Below are 22,255 nucleotides of genomic sequence, written 5' to 3'. Positions count from 1 at the left end.
TAAGGAATTGGCTGGAGTTACTGGAGACCCATTAAGCAGTTATTTGTGAGGGCAGTGGGTGGATGAGGTGTATCAAGATTGTAAAAGAGCCAGTCAGTGCTGGATTGCAAAAAGGGGGAAACAATGACCTTGGAAATCAGAGAACTTGTCAGATTTCCAGTATTCCAGAAAGGATGGGAACGTCAATCAGCTTTCAAGCATCTTGAAACCTGCTTGTTTAAAATGAGTGGTGCTGAGAATCAGCCTCCTCCTCCCACCTCCTAGGCCTGACCAAGACAGGGGACCTCCACCCTGCAGCAGAAAGATCATATTGTGGAACAACACCATGTGGTTCAGATCTCTCTTCTCCACAAACCAGCTGAGTAAGCTTGGGTGTTACTTCACTTCAACTCAGACTCCTCACCTGTAGAAAGGAAATGATTAAAAAAGTTCCTGTCTCAGGCATGTCCTGAGAATTCAATGAAATGATACACGGAGAGGGCTTGGAACTGGTTGCTTTGTCCTCATTCCCATTCCTCAGAATGCCTACACACTTGACTTTCTACCTGACCTAATTCTTCCCAGCTTCAGAGAATACTCGAGATTTACAGGGGGATGATAGGGCCCTACCGATGACAGGGCAGTGATGAAAATAAACCTGAATTGTTCCTGGGCTTAAGTACGAGGCTCACAAGGCTCTACGTCACCCACAGTCAGGCTAGCTTTTAGGAAAACTAGTCATCCCACTGGTCCAATCTCCTTTTATACTTGAAACTCTAATGGGGTTACAACCAGATGGCTTTGGAAAATCAAGGTAAGCCCCTGAGGGACCTTCAGGATACCTAGCGCCCTCTGCTTGGTCTGGCTCGGGAAAATCCCAAAGCATTCTCTGTTACCGTCCGTTGCAAACTGCCCTCCTAATCTCCCCCAAGCATTCCTATAGCACCTGTCTGTCTTGGTTTCCAGAGCCTAACTCTACCTACTCTGGCAACTTCCTTTCAGAGTCAGTATTTTAAACCGGCATTGGTCCTCTGCCTAAGGTTATAATTTGAACAGAAAAGTGGGAAACTGTAGTATAATACCATCCTTAGGCTTCAGTTGCCAATCTTCCCCCAGTACTCCCCAAGCAAGAAATCCGATAATGGGTCTCCTGAGTCCTGGGGGAGGTTTGTTGGACTCTGTGGACCACAGCTTAAATGTGTATTCCCAGAGCAGGGCTATGCTTTGAGAGATTCAAACATTACATGGTGCTTGAATAAGGGCCTGGACACAGGTTGTCAAAAAACATTACTTCCCTATAATCCAATAAAAAATTTTAAATAATGAAATTTTTTTTTAAAAAACATAACTTCCACTGCTCATTTGTATAATTACGAAGATACTTGCATTTTATCTAGTCCTCTTCACATCTTGTAGGATGTGGGATCTTAGTTCCCTGACCAGGGATTGAACACATACACCCTGCAGTGGGAGTGTGGAGTTTTAACCACTGAACCACCCTTATCCTCATTTTAAATTGGGAGAGCTGAGGTTCAGAAAGACAAAATAGGTTAATAGTGACTTTCTCCATAGACTTCTATCCTGAGTGCCAACTAAAAAGGCTTGCATAGCCCCATTGAATTTGTATTCACACCTTGAGTTTACATGGTCTCCAGGTTGTAAAGGCATGACATCAAGATTCAAATTCCTTGAGTATATCCATCTGAGAGCCCCTGGATGATAGAGGGCTAAGAAGCAGGATGCTCTTAATCTGACTTTGGGGGCCTTTTACAACTTGGACGCACCATCCCCCCAAATGGTGCTCTGTTCTATACAGTGAGGGTCTTTACCTCATCATGTGGCAGGTTGCCCACCGTTTCTTTTGTACATTTTCTCATGTGGTTTTGCCACAAGGCATTTCTTTTCCTTCTTTCCGCCTTCTATCTACAGCCTATGTATAACCTTCAAGGCCCAGTTCCTAATATGTGTCTTCCAAATGTTCTGTTTCTTTCATCCAGACTTCTTAGAGCACTTGTTTCAGCTTGCAGTTAGTGTGGTGCAGTTTGCTGCTGCTCCGGCCATGTCAGTGCTTCCTCCACCTGGTCCCTGCTCTCCAGCACGATTGTAAGCTACCTGCGGGCAGGGACAGTGGCTTGTTTTCTCCATAGGGCCCAGCAGTGACTTGCATATACAGTACTTGAGTGAAACAAGCATTTGTAGATGAAAGATTAAAAAGTTCAGGAAAATTTTACTTAGACTGATGTGGATTGGAGTAATATTAGATAAATTAAAAGATGTATGTATGGGTGGACTTTCTGGGAGTGAGGATTTAACCCAGAAGACTTGTGGAGTGTCCTTCCAGGGCCCTGGTGGCCTTTCAGTAGATGAGAGTCCTTTCTCCAGTCTCTAGAGGAAGGTTAGATGTAGCAGGACAGAACTGTAAGCACAGGCCTAGAGCAGAGTGCTCTTGACCAATGAGGAGGCCTTGTGGGCCAGGGGGGATGGGGTTCATAGAGGTTGGGCAGGGGCTGGGCTAAGGGAGCAAAGACCCCAAGATAAAATCACAGTGGCTAAGAGGCTATGAGGGCAGAGAGGAACTTACCTGACTCAGGCAGCTCAGCTTCAGGCCCCTCTGCTGGTCTCTCACGGCAGCCCAGGTCCGCAGCCTGCTCTTACTTCGCCTTGATCAGAGAGAGGATGAAGAGCTGGCCAGGCTCTCAGAGAAGACCCCATTGCTCCGAAGTCTGGCAGGAGCGGGGCTGCAGTTTCCGTCTGTTCTGAGCTCTTCCTGTAGGCGTTTGGAGGGAACACACAGATGGGTTGGGCTGATGGAACTGGCTGAGTTGGGGGGAGGGAAGCTTGTAGAGTGTGTGGCTCCCCTCATGGGGGCGGTCCTGCCATCATCATCTTTAGAATTCTGCCACATGAAAGACACTGGGCCTTCCAGTTCCTCACCCTCTTCTCCAGTGACATTTGACCATTGGTGATCCTCTTCCTCTAGGAAACCCTCCTCCCTGGGCAGTGGCCACCACTTCTTTGGCAGCTACATCCCCACTGTGCTTCATCAGCCTGTCCCCAGGACACTCTCTTTGGTCCCTCTTTTTTGGAACAACGAAACTTTGTTTTGTTTAAAATTAGTTTATTTAGCCATAGGTAAAAACACAAAAGGTAGAGAAAAGAGCTTACAATGAAAAGTAAACCTCTGAACCTGTCCTCCCACACCCAGTTCCCCTTCTCGGTAGTAATCAGTACCATCCTGGCTGGTGATTTGTTCTGTCACAGACCCCTTTGGAAATCTGATGAAATTCATGAACCTGTTCTCAGATGAATGTGTGACTGCACAAACACATCAGATTGCACCATTTCACAAGATCACAGACCCCTAAAGCCCATGTGTGGTTTGAGGCTAAGGATCCCAGCCTGTATTGTACCTTCTCTCTTGTTATCTCTGTTAGTGGGTCCTTGGTGCAAGATGAAGATGCAGGGTTCCTTCTTCAAGGAGCCTTGTTCAGGGACAGCGGAGCATTAAGCTGAGCGTAGGGCCTGTGTGATTGCCCTGCGACGCCTCCTTTCCTCTGGCTTTTCTACTGCTGTCGTTAGGGCAGTTATTCTCATATCTGTCTCTTGCCCTGACTTGTTCTGAATTTGACTCAGCTATCTGGGGAGCAGCTGAAACTCTCCATATGGATGTATTTCTGAGTATCTCAAACTCTAGGGTCTCCAAAATTGAGCCATTTACTGGCTACCTCCTCTGTCCCCTAACTGCCAGTTCCTCACCATCCTCCCATCACCTGCAACTCCTCACTTGCTTTGTACCCAGCCACTCAGTTGCCAGGTCCCACAGATCCTGCCTCTGAATTCCATGCTGCCTCTCCTTTCCCATTGCCATCTCCCTCAGGATGCTTCTTCATTACTCTCCGTGTGTATTGCTATGATTGTCCCCTAAACTCAGCTCCCCAGGCCTTGCCTCAGCTGCTCCAGTCCATGAACACCTGTCCCCGCCTCCTCTTCCCAAAGGACCAGCCCCATCATGTCACTTACAAACTCAGAGCCCTTCAGTGACTCTCACTGCCTACCAAGTTGGGCACAAACTCCTTTGCTTGGCATTTAAGGTCCTTTGCAATAGAGCTCCCAACCTTCTCTTTTCAGTGCTCATCTCTTACCCCTCCTCTTCATGTCCCTGAGGTTTCAACCCAACTGTAGAACCATCTGGTCCCTTAGTGGGCCCAGTGTGTTTTCCTGCATTTTACAATTAGAACTGCCTCTGTTCCTGGTCCCGAGTTTAGAGCTGGTTTACTCCACTATAGCCATGTAATTTCTCTGGCCCTTTTACCACAGCTACTGCCCATGGCTCTGCCCATAGTGTCCCCTGCATTTCTTCTACTGTTCCTCTCCCTCTTCCCCTCATCATCACTGGAAGTGGAACCTCAGGTGCAAAGTTAGATACAATCACCATTAAATATCAAGCAGACATGAGTGGAACCCCAGTTCTATTGCTTATTAACCTCAGGCAAGTAAAAGCGGTAGTAACACCTTATAGTCATTAAAGAATTGAGATAAAGTGAATAAAGTCCTAAGGACAGTGTTACTATTCTTATCTCACCACCAGTGCTGAGCTGGTTTCCCTTGGCTCCTCCTCAGCTGCAAGGACTCAGGAGACATCCTTCTTTCCATCTAGCTCTGGGAACCTGGGTAGGGTGGAGTGGAGGCCTGGCCCCCAGGTGCTCAGGTAGCTGTATCCTCTATCTAGGGGTGAGGGGAGTTGCTGCCTCTGCTCTTTGTTCAAACTCGTGGCTCAGGCAGCAGCAGGCGTGGGCGTCCCCAGGGGAGGCACTGACAGCTTCAGTACTCACACGGGCCTTGCAGGTGACAGCTGGGGTGGTGGGGCCCTGCCAGGGGAGGTGCAGGACAACCCCATTAAACCCCAGCTGATGGGCCTCCCTGTTGGAGGTGGGCCCCACCTTGAACCATCCCAGGTCACAGCTGAGAGTAGTTCTGGGCACAAAACGTAGCCTTCAGCCTGCTCCTTGCAGGATTAAGGGGTAAGGAGATGGGGACTTGATCACTGAGTTACCGAATTATTCTAGCAGGTCCCTACTCCTTTCCAGGCCTGTTTTTCTCACTGGCAAAGGGACAAATTGGACTCTGTTCTCTAGGGACCTTTTTCGCCTTGTCATGGACTACTCAGACTAAGTTCCGGAGCCTCCCTAGAACTGTTCCACAAGAACTCAGGCTCATGGGAGCAAGGAACCTAAATCCATCCATCCCTTTCTTGGGAACTTTGAGAACAGAGTCAAAGTGAGCAAGTGCAGTAGAAAAATTCTTTATTGAAAAGAGAAAGGTGGTCCCCTTGGTGGTGCCTCCTGGGTCCTGGCAAAAGGCAGGTTGCGACCCCTCAAATCTTCAGGCAAAAGTCTCTGCACGCCTTACCTTTAATAACCTTAAAGGGGAAGTGCCGTGGTGCCACGGTAAGTCACAGAATTTGAAGAACAGCGCTTCCAGGCCCTTGCCTTTAAGAACTTCTTAAGGGCAAAGTGGACAAGTGCATTAGATCAGAGCCAGGACGCTGTAGGAAAGTCTCAAGGAAGCGGCTCTGTGACTTTAAGAATCTCTTATGATGAGGCATGTTCGCGCTGAGTACAAAGGTGGGAAACTGTAAAGAAGTCTACAAAGGTCTCTTCCAATTCTTGCTTTTAGCATCTCTTTACAGGAGAGGTGGTCAAGCGTAAATTAATAAAAAAGAAAATCCCTTGCAGAACTACTTTTCTCCCCGCCCGCCGGAAGCTGCCCCGCCCACCGGTCGCGGCTCGCCCTCGGCGGGTCCGCTTCCTCTTTCCAGGAGCCCAGAGGCCGGGAGGTAAACGGAGAGCGCATGGAGCGGGTGGGGCGACGCCCTCCGGGGCCTGGGGGCGGGGGGCCCGCCTCCCGCGGTCACAGCAAGGTGTCCCGGGAGTTTTTGGTTTCCTAGACGGTCTTCACGGAGGAAGCCGAACGAGGGCGGGGCGGGGCTAGGGGCGGGCAGAGAGCGCGGTGACCATGGCGACCACGGCTCAGAGCACTGAGAGGTCGTGGCACGATCTGGAGCGCTGCTTAAAGAACTTGGCGTTGCGCGGCACCAGGTTGGCAAGGAAGCGCTTGGCCTTCTTGGTGAGGCTCTCGCGACGCGCGGGCGGAGCAGGGCCCTCGGGGCTGCCCCACTCGGGCCGCGGGCCCCCGGCGCCATCCCGGCCTCGCCGCAGCCGGATCTGGCGCACCGCTCCTTCGAAGAGCTCCCTCGTGTTGTGGTGCAGCGCGGCCGACGTCTCGATGTGCTTGCAGCTCAGTGTCCCTGCCAGATGGCGGCCCTCTGCAGGAAGGGACCTCTTCAGGCGCCCGCCCGCCCACTGGGCTGCGCTGGGCCCGGGATGGGGCGAGGCTGGACCTGGGGGCTCCAGGGCGTGCAGTGAAAAGGGATTGGGGCAAGTCAATCTCTTGCACAGAGGGAACAAGCAAGGATCAGTTGGATGGCGCTGGTGATGCGGAAGGGGAGGGAGAAAAGGGCCTTCAGAAGAGGTGAGGGGGAGTGAAGAGAGGGTCTCAAGCCCTAGGTGTGGGCATTGAAAGTCTGCCCTTAACCTGGGGCCAATTGCAGTTTTGTGCACCTGGAAGGGTAAAAGGGCCTTATGGAGAAGAGAGGACTAGAAAGGAGAGAATCCTCTGAGATTGCAAATATGGATGAGGTTCAGGGTACTCACCCTCCAGTGAGACCTCCCGGGAGCGGGCCAGGTCACTCTTGTTTCCAACAAGGATGACAGGCAGGTCGTGGTGGGGCCTTCCAGCCCTGAGCCGAAGTAGGGTCTCTGGAACTTTGGAGAAGCTTCGTCGGTCGGTGACTGAGAAGACGATGAGAAAGGCATCCCCCGTCTGAAGGCAGTGGTCCCGCAGCCACCCCCCTGCATCCCCCTGCAGATGGGCAGAGAGTTGTGGGATGTCAGGGCTGGGGGCACGGAAGAACCTGCCCAGCCCCTGCACCTCAGGGATGAGGCACCAGGGTGTGAGGGCAAAGCCACCTGCTTAGGACACAGCGCGTTCTGCCAAACACATCCAATACTCAGAGTGTGTTTGTGGAGGGGGGAGAAGTTTGTAATATGAGCCCCACATGGGCAAATGGGTGACATAGGATCCTGGACTAGGTAGTCCACCCTACTTTCTTATGCCTAAGCTCTTCAGAAATGAATGCTATTCAAGTGTATTCAATCTGGCCTCTCATTTCTGCATAGTAATCATTTATGTCCATATTTTCACAGGGCCTCACTTTTTTTTCCTTCCCTGACATTACAAAGCCCTGAGCTCCTGTCCTGTCAGATCAGTTTCTTCTAGGCTAAAAAATGTATTTCAGGGTTTCCGCCTGGCTTCCAGCTGCAGGATTTGTCAAATTCAGATCCTAACATTCCTCTGGGTCAGAAGATCCTGGAAACCAAACAGCAGTTCTCAATGCTATGGTGTGTACATGGGTGTCAGCCTTTGCTCTATGAGACCATATGAGACCATACATATGAAGAGTCAGGTTCCATTACTGTTAAAACGAGGGTACCAGCCTTCAGCCTTCAGCCAAGACTTTGCCCCTCCTCAGTTCTTCCAGGTTTCATTATCTGCTTGCAGCTACATCTTAGTTCTTACCTGTTCCCAGATGTCATAAACAACTAGAGTCACTTCCTCCTTATCCACCATGATGCGTCTCTTATAGGTGTCCTCTGTTGGGAAATAGAGACAAGGAAGAGAGCCTGTTAGGAGGCTCCCCAACACCTGTAAGACCTGGTAAACAGGGACTCCCTCCAGAGAGGTTGCCACAGAAAGCACTGGAACAGTTTCTAAGTTCTGGCCTCCGGGATTGCACATGCCTCGAGCTCTTGATCCCTGACTAGGGCTCCAGAGGTGCCCTCAACCCTTGCAGGGCTCCCCCAAATACCTGGGTTCTCCAGCTCGTGAGCACTGTCTCCCTGGAGACCACCAAAAGTGCCTGCTAGGGTGCTCTTGCCCACGCCGCTCTCCCCCACCAGCATGACCTTGAAGATGCCATCCTTTTGGGTGGGGGCTGCCTCCCCTGAGCCCAGGGAGTCAGAGGAGCCAGAGGATGAGGCTTGAGGTGGCCAGTCAAGTTCATCTACAGCTTGGGCCCGCCGCAGCTGGTGCTTGTAGGGGACAGGCATACTGCCTCTTCGTCTGGGAGCCCCTGGGGCAGGGGGTGGCCTGCCCCAGTCCAACCCTGCCAACAGTTTCTCTGGCTTCTTCAGCAGTGTGGCATCTGCTTCTGGCGGGGGGGGGGGGGGGGGGGGGCAAAGAGAAGGAAGCTATGAGTCGGTAGGCCAGAACACCAGAAGCCTGAGCTGGTGGGGCTCCCAGGAGCTGACCTAAAGGCTTGCCCAGCGTGGTTCCAGCCACAACCTGTTCAAAACATGCCTCATGCGGGGGAGGCACCTGTGCGCAGGCTCGTGCACCCACTCACACCTCACACTGACACAGTCACACCCCCAGACTAGGCCTCTGGCCGGGTTGGGGAGGGGGGCTGCCACTCCCTCCACTGAAGGCCCTGCCCTCTCCTGCTTCCTGCACCGGGTGATCCTTATGCTGGGGAGGTGCCCAGGGGATGGGAAACTGGAGCTACTGCCTTGGTTCTGGGGGTGGGTACTGACAGAGTCAAAAACTTTGTGGGGAGCCGCTTCCCGGCGAAGGGCCTTTTCTCTCAGATGTGTGTGTTGGGTCTCCATGGGTGTGTGGGAGGGGCTGCCTCTTTGCATGGCCCTGTAGGGACGTCCCCGCAGTGCATGGCTGTGTGCGAGTCCTGCTGCACCCCTGGCTGTCCCTGTGAGTCCCAGACAATATTCTGTTCATATTCTCTTCAGGGCTAGGTGGAGGGAGGGAGGGAGGGAGAGAGAAATAGCGAGAGAGCGGGAGCAGGGAGAGTGACAGTGCACGGGTCCGGGTAACTGGAGGAGGAAGGAGACAACAACAAAGGGGGATGCAGAGAGGCTGGAAATAGCCCAGGATCAATACTTGACTGGCAGCCAGGGCCTCCAGGAGCCAGAGGAACCCTTACAACAGGTCCCCAGGGTAGCCCCCTGCCCGTGATTCCCAGGCTTGTGGGCTGCCCCTTGTCTTTACCCTTTCCCTCCTGCCCATCCCAACCTCTCAGGAATGAGGCAGACCTAGGGGCTAAGTACCGGTTTCTCCAGCAAAGCCCTGGGTGATGGGTGAGGGGACATTTAGGCAGCCCCCCTCTACCCCTCTACCTAGCCCAGCCCTAGCGTGGGCAGGTGGCTCCCTCATTTCTCCAGTGGCTCTTCCCCTCTTGTTGGGTTCAAGCTCCTTCAACCCCTAGTTCTGACCTCCCCACCAAAGCTTCAGCTCCCACCAGCATGGTTTCAGCCAGAACCTGCCAGCTTAGCTCTCACCTGGTGTGGGTGTCTCTGGAGGAGAGGCCCGGTGGCTGCTGGAGGGGCAGAGTGCTGTGGTTTCCGTGTCGGTGTCCATGTCGGTGTCGAGGTCCGAATGCATCGTTGTGTGTGTGCAGCCCGGTAGCTTGCAGCACCCGCTCGCTCACTCAGCAGCACTGTCAGCTTTTCCCTTTAAATACCACCCAGCCATACTCTACCCCCCCCCCCCCGCCCCGACACCTGGGGAGATAGCTCCGCCCCCTGATGAGGTCACACATGCTAATGAGCCGTGATGTCAGCGGGATTCCCTCCTTTCTGCCCCCCCTTCCTTTGTGTCTCTTCCCTCTGGGAGTACACCCACAGCGGAGTCTGGTTAAGATGTGAACAGAACAAAGTCAGAGGGGCAGAAGAGACGGGTTCAGAGAAGTGGGGTGAGGGGTCATGGGTAAGGGAGCTGAAGATGGGAGGAAGCAAGGATCCAGGACCTGGGTGGTCTTTTTCCAGGAGCTAGGACTGTATGTCATTTGTCTGCGTATCCCAACCCCTTAGCCCAACGTTCAGCCCAGAGTGGGTGCCCAGTAGCTAGATGGAGGGGCTAAAGGAAGAAACCAAAAAAGACGCAGGGACAGAACAGCCACCCTGCCACCAGGTTTTCCTGTCGCCCCCTCCTTCTGCCTGTCACCCCTTCTGGGCTAAGACCCACAAAAGTACCCATTTCCCAGCCTGGCCTCTAGGCAGATGGGGGCTTTGAGGAGGGAGACATGGTGCTTTGTTTGGGCAGCTTCGTTTTTTCACTTGGTTCCGGTGGGTACAAACCACTGTGGAGACTTCCCACCTGTCCCTCCGTGCCAGGTCCACCAACCTCGTGTTAATCAGAGCAGGAAAAAGGGGAGGGGCAGCTAGCCATCTGTAAGTTCCCAGTCCCGAGGCGGGCAAGCCCCCTCAGTGCTCTCTGGAGCAGCCCCAGGCCTTCTGGGCTACACCGGGCAGACACGCAGTGACACCAACCTCTCTGGGGGAAGCCAAGATAGAGGCACTGCTCTACTGCGCCTTTTCTGCCAGGTCCCTTTCACTTTAGGCTCCCACTCTTGTCTTCCTGACATCAAGGACCCAAACACGCATTTCGATTTACTGGCCCCTTCTCACCCCATTTTTGTCAGATGCTGTGCTAAGCACCTTCCTGAATTATTTCCTTTCATCCTCATGACCCTGAGGCTCAGAGTGATAGGTGAGTGACCTGTCCTCCAAATCAATCATGCAGCTGGAAAATGGGGACACCATGATTCCCACCCAGATCCTTCCAGTGCCAGAGACTACCTTTCATCTCTATGCTATGCTGCCTTCTTTGTCTTAAATATTCCAGCTGTCTCCTATTATTGGGAACAATCTATATTGCCATCTTCAGTGGATTTTTCCAATTGAAGCAAATAGTGATCTGGGGATTGCTAGTGCAGTATGTGGATGGAGGTTAATAACAGGGCAACAGCGTAGGGTCTAGCGGGAGCAGAACTAAGCAGCTACAGTCCTTGTGTACTTCACTGGATAGACTGTACAGTCCTTGGTCACAGCCTACTTGTCCTTAACTTTATTCACAATTTTAATGTTCCACCTGTGTTCTGTACTTGAAGATTAGAAGTACATCTATAGCAGCTAGTGACCCCTACAGTAGCTAATAGCAAGAGAAACAACATTACAGAAAACTTTTAAAGCAGTCCTAACATTTAAAAAGTGCTCCAAGGTCATCTGGCATTAAGGCGAATAGCTTTTCTGACACTGTTCACAGCTTCTGAAGACATTGCTGCAGAGTTGTTTGGTTTCTGAGTGATCCTCAGCTATCTAGAGGATTTATGTTATATTGCAGATGTGAAGATGAGTGTAATGTTTTAGAATGACTTCCTTCCAAAATGAGTTTTTTAAAAGTTTTAAATTATAAAGGGGTGAACTTTATATATCTGGAAAGTTCATTTAGATGGTAGAATTCATTTCTATGATACTAGATAAGAGTGTCAGCATCTGCAGAGCCCAGCGAGGACTCTTGACCATGACTTCTGCTGGCTCTCAATCTAGCCTCAGGCCATAGATGCAGGCTGGGTTTCATCTTGAACCATCATCTCTCTCATCCCACTGGTAAGTGGCTGTGCACTTGCCCAGCTTGAGGCTCCCTCAGGAATTGGAGGTTCTGTATAATAATAGGACAGACTGAGATTTGAAATTGAGCCTATCCAGGTTTATCTCTGCCTCTCAATAGAGACTGGACCAGTCTTGTAATTCTCCTGAAGCTGCTGAGCTCGTGAATTGGGGCTGTGGTATCCATGGCACAGCTTTGTTGTGAGGGTTAGCTACACGTGATAAAGGGTCTGATATGCAGCAGGTTCCCCTGCCATTTGGTGCTCCACAGCCTCAGGCTGGGTATTCCTCTCCCCTCCCAGCACGACCTGGAGCTTGCTTTAGGCCAATTCTGCTCAAGAACCAAATTCTGGTATCTGCTCAGATTGTCTAATTCTCAGGCTGATTCCCATCTCATAACTGAGATCACCTCCCTCCCTCCCACCAAGGGCCTTTGCTTAAGTCCCATGCCCTGGTACTGGGTGTCTATCTTGACAGGATTTGAAGTCACCTAATTTCTTTTTCCTTGGGCCATGGTGAAAATAAACTTGGGTGACAGCCCCCCAGTGTCCCACCCTTACCTGGATAGGATCCTCTGTCTTCATTTCCCATTATGCCAGTACAAGGTCAACCCCCTCTCCCTGCCACTGGGGCTTCCCTAGGCTCCTACTTGCTGGGAGAGGAAATGCTGAACAATTAGTGCTGGGTGTGAGGACAATGACAGGGTGTAAGCAACAGGGCTCCTCCAGCAGACGGGTGGGGATAGGCCAGGCCAGGCAGGAAGGGGAAAATGAACCTAAGGGGGAGCCCGTTTCTCTGGGGGCTGATTCTGTTAGGGAATGCCTCAGCTTTGCTTCTGTAGGCATCACACTCACTTTCATAGGCTCTTTCTAAATCCTTTGTGCCCATTAATTTTCCTTTTAAACTCTGGGACAGCTTTATCACCTTGCTTACCACAGACTGGTAAGCAAGCATATGTCCCAGCATTTCTCACTGATCATTCCCTCCATTACCCTCTCCAGCTCTTTGGGTCTCTCCTACAGCCCTAGCCCTCACTGTCTGCTTAGTTTGCTTATCCTGTGGCCTCTCACCTTGCCTAAAATTCACAACTCTATTCCAACTACTGACAGCATTCTTTAGGATCTAGCTTGGACCCTCTTCCAGGAAGACCTCTTGGATTTGGCCAAGGTGATGCTAGCATCCTCATACCCTGAGTGATTATGATTTTTCTCTGGATGCATCTTTGTCTGCTTTGAGGCATGCTGGAAGAGAGTTCATCTGTCTTGCCTAGGACAGACTGAAAATGCTTGGTGGGGTGGAGGATGGAGGGCAGGAGTGTTCCACCAGGGGACAGTCTGCCTCTGTGATAAGTACTCTGAGAGTTCTCCATAAATGGGAAGTTTCCCAGCTGCAGAGCCCGGCTGGCTCACGACTTCTGGCCTGGCAGTAAGGAGGCTTGGTGCTCACTGCTGGTGTCAGTCACTATAGAGATGGGCCCCTGGCAGTAAGTGGAGATGGAGAGCCTTACTCTTGGGGTTCCTAGAATTTTCTTACCCTCTGAGTGGTATAAAAACCAAGGATGGGTGATTTGAAGATAAACCGGAAAAGGGCAGGGGGTGAGGCAGAGAAAGGCCTTCATAGTGAGGAGCAAGGTAAGGGGAGCATAAGCTGAGGTAGGTAGAGAGGCAGGGCCCAGGAGCACAGCTCACTTACAGTCTGAAATTTCTGATTCCTTTATTTTCAACCTTGGCTTCCTGGGCAACAACCTAGCTATGGGACAGAAGCATTTGTTGTGCTCTTTTTATGAGCTGGGCCTTGTAGGAGGGATCACTGTTGGCAAAACCTCAGGCCCTGCTCAAATCCTCCCTTGGGAGCTGAAGTCTCCAGCCAGTTGGCATTCTGGTGCTTAAGGCCACTTTTGGGTGGGTTTGGCAAGGATGGAGTGTCCAGGCCCATGACCCTTTAAGAACTTTACTTTTTCAAAACAGCCACAACCGGTGGCAGTGTGGGGAGAGGGTGGTGGTGGACTGTGGTTTCTGGCCATGTGCAGAGGGGGCTCTGTGAGGGCCCTCTCCCCGTCTGAGGGACACCTAACTTGACAGCAGCTACATGGGATCAACGGGAGGCCCATCAAGTCCCCTCAGACTGAGGAACAGGGAGGGGAGTAGTGGATGGGAAGCTGAGCTGCCCTCTATAGGATTGCTGTCTCTGTGAACAGAGTGCCCAAGGGAGCCAGGTCACCTCAGGCCAGCAGTGGCTCATCCTCCGCTTCGACCACCCAGACCCCGGGTTCAGCCAGTGGCACCAGCAGCACATCGTCCTCATCCTCTGGGGACAGGACTGTTGTGTGGGGTCCAGGTGGCGCCCGGGTTGGTCCAGGGGGCCGCAGGCTGGGCAGGAGGCGGCCTCGTAGGGCCTGTACCACTCCAGACAGCAGTGATGGCTCCAGGGGCACCGCAGTCAGCGGCCCTGGGGCTTCAGGGACAGTAGGGAAGGCTGGGGATGTGCTGGCAGGTGGCAGTGGGGCTTTGACAGGCAGCGGGGGTGCCTGTTCCCCCTCCTGCCCGCCCACCGCCCCGCCCTCATGGGCTGGACCTGTGCTGCCATCTAAGGTCTCAGGAGGAGCAGAGGATGGTGTGACCTGGGATCTGGTTTCAGGGGTCCGGACTGGGGGGTTGGTTCGGGGAAGCAAGCCCCAACGGCGAAGACGGCGCACCAGGCGGCGCATAGAGCGGCCTCGCTGGCGGCGGCGGGCACCTGAGGTGCTCCCTGGAGTCATGTCCTGGCGCAGGATGTGTAGCAGAGAACGCAGGTTGCCCAGAACAGAGTTCTGCAAGGAGAGGAGGAAGACATCAGTCGGAAGGGGTGGGGACAGCCACAGGGGGGCTGGAGAGGCAGGTGGTCTGGTTGGGGAGGGTGACTTACATCATTAGGGTTCTCTGTAGGGAAGTCCTCTACAGGGGGGATGGCGCCCTGGGCAATGAGCTGCCCGTAGGAGGGAGGCGCCTGCTGCTGCACAATCTCAGCCTCCATCCGGGAGAGGGGGGCGAAGATGCTGGAAGGCATGAGGGCTGCTCAGTCACAGGCGCCGGTGACCAGAGCTGCCTGTCCCAGCCCAGACAGGCCTCTCTACTCCACATCCAGGCCAGGACACCCAGCATTTATGCCCTGGCTCTCCAAAGTCATCTGAGGTCTCTGTCCTTCCTTGAGGTGGCTTTCGAGATCTAGATCTTTCCCTCCCTCAGCGGAGCACACCTGCCCCCAAGTGAGACAGCCCCAGGAGCCAACCCAGCAGCTGGTCACCAGAACCTGTCCCCCACATGGGCACCCTCAGGTCTCCCGTGGCCACAGGGGCCCTGTCCCGCCCCCAGCGCCCACTCCTCTATCGCCAGCTGCACTCCCACTGACCTGTACTCCTGGGTGCGAATGGCATAGAGCTTGCAGGTGCAGCCCAGGGCGATGACCAGCAGCAGGCCGCACACGAGGCTGCCGATGACGGCGGCGGTAATGACCTTGCGGGGCAGGGCGTAGGAGCAGTCCCACTCGTCACTGCCATCAGCACAGTCCGGCTGCCCGTCACACACCCACGTCTCATACACGCACTTCTCATCCCGGCACCGGAAGTTGCCCGGCTGGCAGTGCCGACAGCGTCTCTCGTCCGCTCCATCAGCACAGAAGGTCTGGTAGTTACAGCGGTCAGCGGGCAGGTAGCAGGCTGTGGCCCCAGGGGTGCCGGCGGCCCCACAGGGGTAGTGTCCAGCTGGGCAGCTGGGGCAGTTCTCCTCGTCCGTGCCGTCTGCACAGTCCCATGAGCCGTCGCAGCGCTGCGCCTCGCTGTAGCAGCGCTCGCTGAGGCCTTCGCTAGCCCCCAAGCCAGAGCCTAAACCGCACGGTCGGTCCCAAGGCAAGCAGTAGCCCCGCACGTGGTAGGTGGCATTGAAGCCCCGACCAGTGCTCCAAGGGACTGTGTGGTAGTCCACTGTGGCCTGGCCAGACAGCGTCTCCACGGTGACAGCCTTGCCATTACTGAAGTGGGTGAGGCTGCGCAGTAGCCGGAGAGTCTCGAGGGGCCCCGCGCCATCATACACACGCACTACATCCCCATAGCCTAGATCCAGGGCCGTGAAGCGCACGGCCAGGCGCCGGCCATCGCGTGGGTCCAGCAGCCAGCGGCAAGACTGGGGGTGGGAGACTGAGGCCAGGTGTGAGTATCCGAGGGAGGAGAAGACCCCATAGAAGTCTTCTAAGGTGTGATTGCAGGGTGGGGTGAGGACAGGGGCTAGGGCCAAGTCAGGGAAGGGGTCTGAGCTGCAACCTGCCTCGTCAGAGCCGTCGCCACAGGCGTCGACCCCGTCACAGCGCTGGAACAGGGGCACACAGCGGTGGTTCAGGCACTGGAACTCCTCCTGCAGGCACATCAGCCAATCTGCAGAGGCACCACAGGGAGGGGCTGTGAAGCACTCGGGCGGGCAGGATCCTCCCCTCCTCCCTGGGGCTTCCATTGCCTGTTCTAAGCGCCACAACAGCCCTGTCCAGCCCACCTTGGCTATAAGAGAGCAGGAAGCCCTGGCCCATGGGCGCTCTGGCCCCGACATAGCTGTAGGTGATGGTGACGTTGCCTCCAGGCAGCTGCAGAGGGCTGGCAGGTGCCTCGCACAGGGAGAGCTGCGGCTGGATGGGGGAGCGCAGGGTTAAGCGCTCTGAGCCACAGGCCAGATGCAGTTTTTGGAACCTACAGGGGTGAAGGAGAGCAGGACGTAAGATATTCCTGACCGCTGCTGGCTTCTTCCTCCCCTGACAGTTGTCAAGCCTCTTCTACCCCAAGCAGCACAAACACCTGCTTATCCACAATCCAAACGGTCAGATGAAAATGGAGTTAGCCAAAAAAAAAAAAAAGAAAATGGAGTTAGCCAAATTCGTTTGTAATCAAGGCAACAGCCCTAACAGAGGCCTACGGTACCTGAGACCATGATACATCTTAGAGCCTCTTGGAAAAACTGGCGTGTGTTCTGGACTGAGTTCGATTCATTGCTTTCCTGTTGTTGCAGCACTGTCACCTGAGTATGGTGCCGGCAACTACCATAAGCTTAATTAACCAGAACTCACCATCCCCTCCCAGCGCCCAGTGGTGAGACCTGAGATCACCATAGCATTCTCATCGCTCTGCTCCAACAAGCTCTCCCCGGATGGCCTCTCTTTTCACCTGTCCTTTTCTGGGTAAATTTATGGGAAGTGAACTGTGTGAAGCAAACAGCCAGGTACTGGCCCCGACCCCATGGCCCAAGGCTGGAGGAGCCGAGGGAGACCCGGATTGTTTAAAAGATCTGAGGAGGCTGAGGAAGGTTCTGGAGTGACTGTTGTCCTTCAGAGATGACAGGACCCAAGCTAGATGTCCACTCCAGCCCACCTGCAATTCATTGTGTCTGGCCCCAAACAAGCCAGGCTTTTAGGGCAATGACGCCAAATCTAACTCTCCTCTTTCCCCTGTTGACAGGATGGAAGCTCAATGGAGAAGTGATCCCCGCAGGCTTCTCCCTGGTAGAGGAGTGGGGGTGGGGGAAAGGTATAGGGTTGTGCCTGCACTCACCTGACCGTTACCGTCTGCTCTTTGCTGCCCAGGATGAGCCAGGTACAGTTGGCAGGGGAGCTGCGGCTGTCCCGGCCCACAGGCCTCTGTAAGGTGCCTTGCACTTCCAAGAGCACCGCTGGTGGGTCCTCACAGGCTAGAGAAAGAGAGGAATGTAGGGACATCAGTCGAGAGCCCCTTACCATCACACCCCTGCCCAGGCTTGAGGTCTCTGAGGGCCTGGGCTCTTCGGAAGGAGCACAGACACTCCCCCCACCCCCGCCACACACACACTACAGGCATAGTCTTCAGCCAGCCTCCTCCTCTCCTCCCTCATCATAATTCCACTTTAAGTATCAACACCACAAACAACATGAGGTCTGCTCTGTGCCAGCCACTGGGCCAGAAGGAACAGGAAATACTGTTTCTATCCTCAGGGAGAGTACATTTTGGCTAGGCAGATCAAGGATGGATATTTGGGGGAAAAGAAAAAAGTACATAACTACCAGCTGAGGGCTTACTCTGGGTCTCAGTTTCCCTATCTGTAAAAAAAGGGTGGGTGACGTCCACTCTAAAACTATGGTAGGTGCTAGAGGAAAGCAAGGAAGAGAAAGTCTTGAGTTCTCATTACCTACCAAGCCCATGGGACCCCTGGGGCATCCTCTACTCACCAGGATTCGGGAAAATGAGCCTATCTGGGTGGGCCACAGTGCCTCCTAGAGGAAGAGCGAGAAAGGGCAAGAGTCATGCTTCCGAGTTTCCTTCACCTGAGCAACTGAAGGAGGAACGAGAGCCATTTGCGGCTTCTGGGTAGTTTACGGGAAGGGGTGGTGGAGCAGAGGAAGACAGCGGTGTGTGACCTCGAAGGAAGGTCTGGCAGCACGGCCTATGGGATGGGTACAGTGATTTACGGAAGTCAGAGGAAGACTGAGGGAACGGCTGGAGATTTCCGGGGGCTGGGGCAGGCAGTGCCGGGGCGGCGGCAGCGGGTGGAGGCCACGAGCGGGCAGGTTAAGGTGAGGAGCTGCGTAGCAGGAAGGGAGCGAGAGTCCTCTGGGCCCGGTGACAGCCCTGGGAGCGGGGTGCCGGGCGATAGTCTCATTTCGATTTCTTACCCAGGAAGAGGAGAAGGATGGCCGGCAGCATCGTGAGCCGTCCGGAGGTGCAGGAAGAGTCCCGGAGCTTCCGTCGTTTACTCAGTGGGGAGGCGGCGCCGCTCCGGGCGTCCTGGCTCCCCAGAGCCGCCTCCCCCAGGGGGCTCCATGCCCCAGGCTCCCCGACCGATGCTCTAGATGCCAGGGCTGGGGACGGGTGGGGGGCGGCAGCGGCCCGGGTGCAGGGGCGGTGCCTCTAACCAACTTCTGAGTTGTTTTCCCCGGCCACCGCCGCGCTTTCTCCGAGGCCAGTCCCCGAAGCCCCGGAAATCGGCTCGAAGTCTGGCGCTGGAGCGCGCCCTCGCTTAGAGCCCGCCCGCAGGCCGCGAGCGCCCAGGTCCAGGCCTGGCCGCCACCTGCCGGGGCTTGAGGCCACTTCCTCTTCGGGCCAAACTTTACCGAGTGTCAGCCCCCAGGGCCGGGCCGGGCGCTGTTCAACTTCTCCAGCACGTCCAGCCCGCGGAACGCGGCAGAGGAGTGGGGGAGGGGTCAGGCGACTCGGTCCAGCGCCCAGTCCCTTGCCCAGACGGTACCCCCGCCGGCCCTAGGGTTGGAGAAGCCCGGGCGGAGGAGGGGGCGGGTGACGAGCCTGGCCACACCCCTGCCAATCAACGCGCGCCCCGCCCACCCGCCCGTCTTAACCCCTTTCCGGTTCTGCCGAGTCGTGGCACGCTGGCTTTTAAGGTGCTCACCCTTACTTTTAACTCTGCTTTGTTTAGTCCTTTCCGTGTAACGTTAGTTACAGGACACGTTTGTCAGAGGACTACTGCTTATTCTGTAACTGTCATGTCTTTCCTTTGGATCCTTAAGCTCTCAGTACTTCTCTCGTCCCAATGTCTGGGATCCGGTAGTACTTTTTTTTCGTGAGCCTCTATTACAACAATTACCACACCGTGTTATAACTATTTGTTTACTCTTTCCTGACCCCGCCCCCGCCCCGCCCCTTCTGTGGAAACCGAAACTTCCTGTAGGTTGGGGCCTAGACTGTTTACCTTTGTACCCACAATGCTTCTCGCCTGCTGAGACACAGTAATTCAACAAACGAATAAATGGTGCCTTCTCTACTTGCTGTCTCTGTGGCCTTGAGAAAATTGTTTAACTTCTCTGTGCTTCTCAAAATGGGGTTAATAATGTACAATTCCCTCTTAAGGTTATTGTCAACATTTAGGGGTAATGCAACTTGAACATCTAGGAAGTGCTTCATACCTGCTAGCAATTATTATTAGTCACAAGAGATATTTCTAATTTATGTGAGCTTGGGGTTGCTGATTTCCTGTGGCACTTACAGGTAATAGATAGTTTTTGAGCTTTTTTGTACATTTCAGCACAGATCTAAGCACTTTTCAAGTATTTCCTCTTTTAATCCAGGTGGCCATAGTGGTAAAAAACCCTCCTGCCAGTTCAGGAGCCATAAGAAATGTGGATTCGATCCCTAGGTTGGGAAGATCCCCTGGAGGAGGGCATGACAACCCACTCCAGTATTCTTTCCTGGAGAATCCGTTTGGACAGAGGAGCCGGGTGGGCTACGGTTCATAGAGTCGCACAGAGTCCTACACGACTGAAACAACTTAGAACATACACATAGTCTTGTGAGGTACTTATTATTGTTACTCCCATGTTACAAGTAAGGAAACTCTGGCACAGACAGGTTTAATATTGCCCAAGACCGTGGATCTAGTAAATGCTGAAACAAGGGTTTGAACCTAGTGTACATTCAGAACCTCTCTACAAATGGTACAGTTTTCTGTTTGTGACATTTGTAGTTGACATCAGTTTTGATGTATTCAAAACTGAGGCCTCAGCAGGGCCTGAAGCCGTAAAGGTGGCCATAAAAAGGCCCTTCTTCCACTTGGATCTTGGTCCCATGCCAAGGAACTTGGCTCCTTGATCTCTCTATGCTCCCTACTGCAACCCTTGGGATTATGATAGGTGAAATTGAACCCTAAATGTGGGAGGATGGTATTGAAGAGCCAGAAGCAGGGCAAAGAGGCTGGGGAAATTAAAAATATTTAAGTTGTGAAAGTGATCATGGAAGTTTTAGTTCAATGCTGGCTGTGTTCTCTATGTTGGGTACTTGGCAGATGCCTGGAACTTGTAAGACTTCACTTTAACATCAAGGAGCTTACAGTCTAGTTGAAAAGAAAGGTCAGACACATAAATTTAAAGTCAGACAGCCATGGTAAGTACCCATGGAGGTGGACTTGTGGGGAGTTTAGAAGTTAATTTAGAAGTGAAACAGGAAAAGTGATGGTGAGATGGGTAGAGTTTTAAGGGGCAAGAGGAGGAGGAGGAAGAGAGACCACTGGTCTGCGATACTGAATAAACTAAGAGTTGAAAAAAAAAATCAAGATCTAGGCTGTTGGAAGCAGTCATCATCATAAAGAAAGAAATGGCACCAATTAGAACAAACTTTCACTCTGTATAAATATTTATTAGAGTGTCTTCCAAGTGCAAGGCCCTGTGCTAGCCACGAGGATTAATGTTTAAGAGTGAATTTGAGCCAAAAGAAGATGAGAAGAAATTAAAGAGAACCTAGGTGCTTATAATGAGTTTAAGCTTTAATTTGTTTAGTGAGCTGAAGTGTTCAGGCCCGTATAAATCCCCATAGATCATCAAGTACATTTAGAAATGGATCTTTGTGGGGAGGGAGATGGGAGGGGGTTCAGGATGGAGGAACACATGTATACCCATTGCTGATTCATGTCAATGTATGGTAAAAACCACTACAATATTGTAAAGTAATTAGCCTCCAATTAAAATAAATTAATTAATTTAAGAAATAAGAGAAAAAATAAAAAGAAATAAGAAAATAAGAAAAAATTACAAAAAAAGAAATGGGTCTTTGAAGATGTTCTTGGAATACTTTGAGAAATTGTGAAAAATAGTGGAAGTACTGAAAAATGGGCAGATTTCTGGTTTTCAAGATGACAGTATCTAACTTTGAAAGAGTACTCACCATATGCTTGGCACTGTTCTCATCACTGCGCATATATCACCTCATTTAATCTTCACTACATCTCCAGGAAGTAGGTGTTATTTTTGTCCTCATTTTGTCCTCATTTCCTCAATTGAGGAAACTGAGTCACATATAGTCATAAACTAAGCAAGTCATTAGATAACTTGCTGAAGATCAAACTACTAGCATGTGCAGCAGCCAAGATGCTCAGGTCTGAATGTTTGTGCCCCTCCCCCTCCCCATTCATATGTTGATATCCTACCCTCCGATGATGATAGTGGACATCTTGGAGATCAAACCAGTCAATCCTAAAGGAAACCAGTCCTAAATATTCATTGGAAGAACTGATGCTGAAGCTGAAGCTCCAGTACTCTGGCCACCTGATGCAAAGAATTGACTCATTGGAAAAGACCTTGATGCTGGGAAAGATTGAAGAAGGAGGAGAAGGGGATGACAAAGGATGATATGGTTGGATGACATCACCAACTCGATAGACATGAGTTTGAGCAAAGTCCGGAAGTTGGTGATAGACAGGGAAGCCTGGCATGCTGCAGTCCATGGGGTCGCAAAGAGTCAGACACGACTGAGTGACTGAACTGAACTGAACTGAACTGAAAGATGATAGTATTAGGGGTGGGGCTTTGGGGGATGCTTTGTTCCTAAGGTGGAGCCCTCAGAGTGGAACTAGTAAGAAAGGCTCTAGAGAGATCATTAGCCCTTTCCATCATGTGATGAAGTCCTGGCTGTGACAGAATGTCCAGAAAGCACTGGCTGTGAACCAGGAAGACAGCCCTCACCAGAAGGTGACTATGCTGGCACCTTGATCTTGGTCTTCTCAATCTCCAGAACTGTGAGCAATAAATTTCGGTTATTTATAAGCTACTTCGTCGGTTGTATTTTGTTATAGTGGCCTAAGACCAAAACTTGGTACTACAAAGCTGGGATGCTGCTGTGACAAGTTCATAAGAATGTGGAAGCAGCTTTAGAACTGTGTGATGGGCAGAGAATGGGAGACTGTAGGTGCATGCTAGAGAAAGCCTATATTGCCATAAATGGACTGTTAAAGGTGATTATTATGAGAGCTCAGAAAAGAAAAGCTATT

General features: G+C 52.5%; 2 protein-coding genes across 4 annotated transcripts; both read right to left on the bottom strand.

Moving 5' to 3' along the window:
* Positions 1–5,265: 5,265 nt before the first annotated feature.
* On the bottom strand, positions 5,266–10,158 carry REM2 (RRAD and GEM like GTPase 2). Of its 3 annotated transcripts, none has more exons than XM_043919551.1 (5): positions 9,390–10,158; positions 7,907–8,248; positions 7,618–7,691; positions 6,693–6,900; positions 5,266–6,304 (listed from the first exon to the last, which is right to left on the bottom strand). In XM_043919551.1, the coding sequence occupies exons 1-5, from the start codon at positions 9,490–9,492 to the stop codon at positions 6,009–6,011; spliced, it is 1,023 nt and encodes a 340-aa protein (XP_043775486.1). In that variant the 5' UTR covers positions 9,493–10,158; the 3' UTR covers positions 5,266–6,008. The 3 variants fall into 3 exon arrangements, with proteins under 3 accessions (XP_043775486.1, XP_043775487.1, XP_043775488.1); XM_043919552.1 differs by having other exon boundaries at positions 7,907–8,245; XM_043919553.1 differs by having other exon boundaries at positions 7,907–8,242.
* A 3,036-nt stretch (positions 10,159–13,194) lies between these two features.
* LRP10 (LDL receptor related protein 10) lies at positions 13,195–18,782 on the bottom strand. Its single transcript, XM_043919542.1, has 7 exons — positions 18,159–18,782; positions 17,715–17,759; positions 17,065–17,200; positions 16,019–16,209; positions 14,886–15,903; positions 14,403–14,532; positions 13,195–14,307 (listed from the first exon to the last, which is right to left on the bottom strand). The coding sequence occupies exons 1-7, from the start codon at positions 18,187–18,189 to the stop codon at positions 13,720–13,722; spliced, it is 2,139 nt and encodes a 712-aa protein (XP_043775477.1). The 5' UTR covers positions 18,190–18,782; the 3' UTR covers positions 13,195–13,719.
* Between the last annotated feature and the right edge of the window lie 3,473 nt (positions 18,783–22,255).

This window comes from Cervus elaphus, chromosome 12, assembly GCF_910594005.1.
Source record: "Cervus elaphus chromosome 12, mCerEla1.1, whole genome shotgun sequence".
NCBI classification, from domain to species: Eukaryota; Metazoa; Chordata; class Mammalia; order Artiodactyla; family Cervidae; genus Cervus; species Cervus elaphus.
This window is presented reverse-complemented; position numbering and strand designations above follow the sequence as displayed.

Excerpts from the sequence above, each read along its gene's own strand:
- LRP10 (XM_043919542.1), bottom strand. The coding sequence starts at position 18,189 with ATGCTGCCGGCCATCCTTCTCCTCTTCCTGG. Across the intron at positions 17,201-17,714 it reads GCTCATTTTCCCGAATCCTG|CCTGTGAGGACCCACCAGCG; the intron begins GTGAGTAGAGGA and ends CTCTTTCTCTAG. Across the intron at positions 14,533-14,885 it reads ATTCGCACCCAGGAGTACAG|CATCTTCGCCCCCCTCTCCC; the intron begins GTCAGTGGGAGT and ends CATGCCTTCCAG.
- REM2 (XM_043919551.1), bottom strand. The coding sequence starts at position 9,492 with ATGCATTCGGACCTCGACACCGACATGGACACCGACACGGAAACCACA. Across the intron at positions 8,249-9,389 it reads TCCAGAGACACCCACACCAG|AAGCAGATGCCACACTGCTG; the intron begins GTGAGAGCTAAG and ends CCCCCCCGCCAG. Across the intron at positions 7,692-7,906 it reads TCACGAGCTGGAGAACCCAG|AGGACACCTATAAGAGACGC; the intron begins GTATTTGGGGGA and ends ATTTCCCAACAG.